At 46.7% G+C, this 5534-nt stretch overlaps 1 protein-coding gene across 1 annotated transcript in view; it reads right to left on the bottom strand.

Annotated features, from left to right (window-relative positions):
- Positions 1-2382: 2382 nt before the first annotated feature.
- Positions 2383-5534, bottom strand: part of COASY (Coenzyme A synthase) — a gene marked incomplete at its 5' end in the record, with an annotated part of 16747 nt that continues 13595 nt past the window's right edge. Inside the window, 3 exons of the mRNA XM_015412426.1 lie at positions 2383-2901; positions 3112-3258; positions 3478-3575. Coding sequence (XP_015267912.1) covers positions 2854-2901; positions 3112-3258; positions 3478-3575 — 293 coding nt within the window. The remainder of the gene's footprint in view (positions 2902-3111; positions 3259-3477; positions 3576-5534) is intronic.

Here is a 5534-nt window from a genome sequence, read left to right as displayed (position 1 = left end):
CCAGCTGTGCCCTCTGTTGCCTTAACTGATCCCTGATACTCAGGAGATAAGTTTGCAGGTAGGACTGGAATCTTCCCCCTCCCCAAGAAAAGGTTTTGGGGCCCTCACAGCTGTATGACAGACAGAATTTCGAGAGAAGCGTCTTTCCTCTTCAGTGCAGACTTGAGCACTCCACCTGCAGATTTTCTGCCTGCTGTTTCACTAGTAAAGGGCCAAGTGCATTTTTCAGTTTTTAAAAAAGGTGATAGCACTGCTAGAAGGTAGATTCAGGTGGGCAGCCATTTTGGCCTGAAGCAACAGAACAGAGTTTGAGTCCAGCGGCACCTTGAAGACAAATAAAATTTAATTCTGGGTTTAAGCTTTCATGTGCATGCATGCCCCATCTGATGGAAGTGTGCATGCGCACAAAAGCTTACACCCAGAATTAAACTCTGTTGGTCTTCAAGGTGCCCCTGGACTGCTAGAAGGTGTGGAAGAAAAGCCCTCTGAACCTGAGCAGGAGCCCCTCCACCTTGGGTTTTGACCTGGTTAATGCCAGGGGTGTGTTCTAAGGCAGTGGCGCTCATGACAAGGCTGGGAAAGGGAGAGATCACTGCGAACACAGCTCCTTTCTGAAAAGCACTCGCATCTTCTCCGGTACATAGCTAAGAAAAGGCACAAGTCATCATGCATAGGTGTTCTTCACCCTCCCCTGGACCAAGGGCTTTGGGGCCATCTCTGTAGTTGATTTTGTAAACCCCCCCCCCCCCCACTGCCAGTTTTGCTGCTGTCAAGAGAAATGTAGGTGCTGCTCCAAGAGGAAGCCTAGCAACCTCTAATGTAAGAGACATCTTATAAAACTACACTTCCCAGAGCTCCTTGGGGGAAAAGACATTGAAGATCCCCTGGTTTCTGCCTGCAGAAGTCTGAGACGCAGGCATGTCTTTGCATTTCTTAGTGGTGGCTCACATGAACCCATGAAGCTGCCTTATACTGACTCAGACTATTGGCCCGAGGTCAGGGTTGTCTACTCAAGACTGGCAGTGGCTCTCCAGGGTCTCAAGCAGGTCTTTCACATCAACTACTGCCCGGTCTATTTAACTAGAGGTGCCAGGGATTGAACCTAGGACCTCCTGCATGCAAAGGCTCTACCACTGAGCCACAGCCATTCAAACACGGGACTCCTTCATGTTCTGAAGCATCTTCCTTCTTTCTTTCTTTTTTTTGGGTAACATCAGCCTGAAGGAAAGTTCTGGAGAACTTGAAAGTGTGCACACGTGTGGTTTGGTCGGTCCTAGTAATTGGGATTGTGTGGACTGTGTTTTGGGGGTGGTTCGGTATCTGAAGAGGTATGCGTGCACACGAAAGCTTATGCCCAGAATTAAACTTTGTTGCTCTTAAAGGTGCCCCTGGGCTCAAACTTTGTACTGTTGCCTGTAAGAGGGTTAGATTTTGGTCCGTTCAAGACCTTTGTGTGAGAAAAACAGTATGATGTTTCTGAAATCCCTGAATCCAACAATAAAAATCTTAATTGGTAGACTAGAGCTTGGTTGTCTGTTCTCTTCGGGGAGGGCGGGATATAAATCCAATACATAAATACATAAATAAATAAGCAAATTCAAATTAAGAGAGGTTTCAGAATCTCTCTCATGCACTGGGGGAGAACTGCTGGTATGCAGTTTAACTGTTTTACTGCTTCTTGCTATTGTGGCCAGGACCTACAACTGCCTGAAACCCGAATCTTCTTTGCCTACCAGAAGTTCCACCATATCATGTGGAAAGGGAACAGGAAATGCTGTGACATCAGTGCATGAGATGCCAAGCGTGTGAGCGTATGTGTGTGCGTGAAATGCACAGCTGTCATTTAAGGTAGCAAGTGCATGATGTCTAGTTTAGCTCTTAGGGGCAATGCTCCCTCTAAGCTGTGGAGTCTTGTGAGCAAAAATCCTACTTTGTGAGCTACTGGCATTAAAGTTGTGAGCGAGCAATTTGGCTACTGCATAAATCAGTTTGCTTTGGAGCCATCCTTCCTGAGCTAAGACAAAAATGTGTGAGCCGGAGGCTAAAAAACTGTGAGTTAGCTGACACTAACTCAGCTTAGAGGGAACACTGGTCTTAAATTCACTGTGTCCTGAAAAATCTACTTTTTTAATTTTTTAAAAATTTCGTTAACATCTGGCCTGATGAAGAGTTGTGAGGAACTCAAAAGCTCGCACCTTGTTATGCATCACTGGGTTGGTCCTAATGACTTGGATTGCACTGTTGCTGTCGGTTGGATTTTTCTCATCCTGTCAGGCCCTTGAACATTGCAAAGGAGAGGGTTATGCACCGGGTAGGAAGTTCCCTACTGGGGATATAAGTGAAATTCACCACAAAGAGAAAGATCAGTCAAGAGTTTGCGAGTTTATGTATAGCTTATGCGCAGGGCACACAGCATACCGAGAGCAGAGAGCTCGGGGGCAGGTGAGGACAGCGCAGCACCCCTGATATACAGCCAGCCCCCACACCCTCACAATCTTTGGGCACCCTCATCAGTCACTAAAACATTGCTCCCCAGGAAACTCATGCAACCCAAGCGTGGCTCCGGCATTTAACAACGGTTCTTGCCTGCTCAACAGGCAGTCCCGCTTCTGGTTTTCTGCTCCATTGTTCCCCTTGGCTGTTTGCAATAGGAAAAAAAAACACACGGGGGAATGCAGCTCTCTCCTCTCCCACTCGCAGCCATCAGGCAGTCTGAACTCCCTTTCCCGCATCTGCACCCTCATCTGTGGTCCCTGCACTGGGGCGAGACCTGTCCGGTGCGTGCTTTTCCAATCCGGCAGTGCAGAGGGAGTGGGGTTGCAGAGGCGATTCCCCCATCTCACAGTTCAAGATCTACTCCTCTTTGAGGCGTTTCTGGAGCAGGGCCCAAGCCTTTTCTGCCTGCAAATAATGGACAGGTGCTTATTCAGCGAGGGAACCGGAGGTAAGAATCAGCCATGCAAAGCAATCTTTAAAAAAGGAAAAGGTATTTCTAAGCCAGGGTATGCTTAGTGCATTGCGAAGTTTCCCGCAGAAAGAGATCATTCAGTGGCAGTACAGGGCGTGAACTGTACTGGGCGGACGCTCTCCCACAAAGCAGAGGCCTCTTACCTGCTCATACGTAACCTCTGGTTCCCACATTGTGCAAAGAACCACATGGGCATATTTCACGCGCTGGCTGCTGGGCATTTGATTCTCCAGGCGCTTCCGGGCAGCCTCCTCACTTATGCCGTCTCGGACGAGGATGCGTCTGATGGCCTGGGGGAGAGGGAGAGAGAGGGAGAGAGAAGAGAGAGAGAAGAGAGACGGCCTGAATTTTTATTGGATCCACTCAGGACTAATCCAAACCAAGCACTGTCCTACATGAAAGTGATTTCTTGGAGGAAGCAGAAATTCTTCTGTCGTCACTGGACTACCAACTGCAAAGCGTGAGCTTTGGTTTCAGGCGCAGGGAGAGCAAGAGAAGCCAGCGCTCACCTCCTCCTCAGGGACAATGATGCTCCAGACTTCGTGCACCATGTCCACCCAGCCAGCCTCCAGCAACACGGCGCCGTCCAACACACATACCGTCGCTCCTGCATAACAGAGACCAGCAGCTTGAGAAAAATGTCAAGGGAAAGTGATCTAAAAGAGAACATGCAGGCCTCTTAACTCTGCCACGTGCTTCTTCTCTCAAGGCCAAACTATGTGATACACTTTGAGAGGCTGCCAAACATCTCTACCCCCCCCCCAAAAAAAACCGAACAGAGTTCACTTTGTGTTGTGATGTCATGATGTTCCATGTTCATGGTGTTCCATGTTTGCCCTTACCGGCAGCAACCAAATGTGGAATGGGGTTGAGAAATGCTATGACATCAGAGATGCTATGGGTGTGAGCGTCTGTGTGTGAAACATACGGCTGTCGTTTTAGGCAACAACTTTGTGACATCTATTTCAGCTTTCAGGGCTTTGCCAGTTATCTAAACTCTCTCCCCCACCACCCACCCCGGTGCTATGGCTATGACTTTGGTCATCTCTGCCTGGATATGTTTGTGCTGGCTCCATTCCATGCGCCATATCTGATTCAGGTTTCTAGTCTCTCGTTCTCAAGCTGCTTCTCTTTCCACCATTTATTTTATTTTTTCTCTCATGGGCTCCTTATTTCCCCAACCCTCTCCTCCCCGGAAGGATGTACTTCTATCCACCCACCTCCCTTAAAAAAATTGGGAAATCATGCAAGATGCGCATGTTCTGCTTTTGTTGTTTCAGTGTTGCTTTAGCTCAGTGTGAGTCACCTTTCACTTAGGCCTAGTTTGCACTGAGATGGTAAACCTGTGCCTGGGCTGTATCGCTTCAAGACTGGTGGGGTCAAGGCTCTCATGATTCAACAATCCACCATACAAAACACTTCCTTTCATGCAGAAAGCTAGCATGTCAGGGATAACGTTTCTGGCCGATCCTTTTCCCTGACAAGCAAGTTTTCTAGGTGCAGGGCACATCTTTGTCTGGAAGGGCATTTAACTGCGTGAGCCCCAACTGCAGCCTGAAAAGGTATCATCCAGGAACATGTCTGCCACCTCAGTGACAACAAGGCCTCACTTGTTTATAAGCCAAAAGAAAATACAGCATTTCCTGACTAGCTAACAGTTCAGTCCTAAGCAGAGCGACACCCATCTGGGCCCACTGCCTTTCCTTAGGACTGCGCTGTAGTTCTAGAACTTTCCAGTCACCTCTCACACTACAGCTTCCATTGATTCACTCTGAAAATGTTAACAGAGCAGAAGCAGTGAATTTTCTCAACAGCAAAAAAGCCACTGAGCAGGATTTAATTGAAGTAAAGAGACAAATAAAAAAAAAATGCAATAAATGGGAAGAGCCACTAAAGATACTGCTAGGAACTAAGAACAACATTGTACCAATTATTGCAGGTATGTGGAACGAGAGAACTCCAAAGTTATTAATTCTGAAAATTATTTAATAGAGTGAATCAACCCTATCTCTTTATCCCTGTTCTGACACTTTTTAACAAATAGTTTAGAAAAACAGTTAAAAGATATTTGTTAACTTTTTTTCTTTTATTTTTGGATCTCCCTGAGGAAGCTCAGTGCGAAACGCGCAGGGGCTATTAACGCATTGGAATAAAATTGTCTTTCCACTGCACCGTCGTTTTCTCTTCGTCTCTTTGCTCCGATTGGCGCAGCCCTTTCTCTCCTTAATTGAAATAACCCCAGATAAAATTGTGACACAAATATTTTGTATTTATGATCTCTCACGGATCCAACACATGGACACAATAACAGGCTCTCGACAATCTTTGCTGTTAGATTCAAATGCTGTTATCGCTCAAAGGTTGTCCTATTTTGTACTTGGCTTACTGACTGAATAGGTACTTGACTTACAGACTGACTGACTGAATAGGTCTATCATACTTGTAATCAGCCTTCGGTTCTAGTTAGAGAGGCGGATTATGAATGAAAAGAAGAAGAAGAAGAAGAGATTGGATTTATACCCCGCCCTTCACTACCCAAAAGAGTCTCAGAGGGGCTTACAAACTC

This window comes from Gekko japonicus, unplaced genomic scaffold (genome assembly GCF_001447785.1).
Source record: "Gekko japonicus isolate JY-2015 unplaced genomic scaffold, Gekko_japonicus_V1.1 scaffold8, whole genome shotgun sequence".
NCBI lineage: Eukaryota > Metazoa > Chordata > Lepidosauria > Squamata > Gekkonidae > Gekko > Gekko japonicus.
Note: the sequence above shows the minus strand (reverse complement) of the source record. Positions and strands in the feature narration are given on the sequence as shown.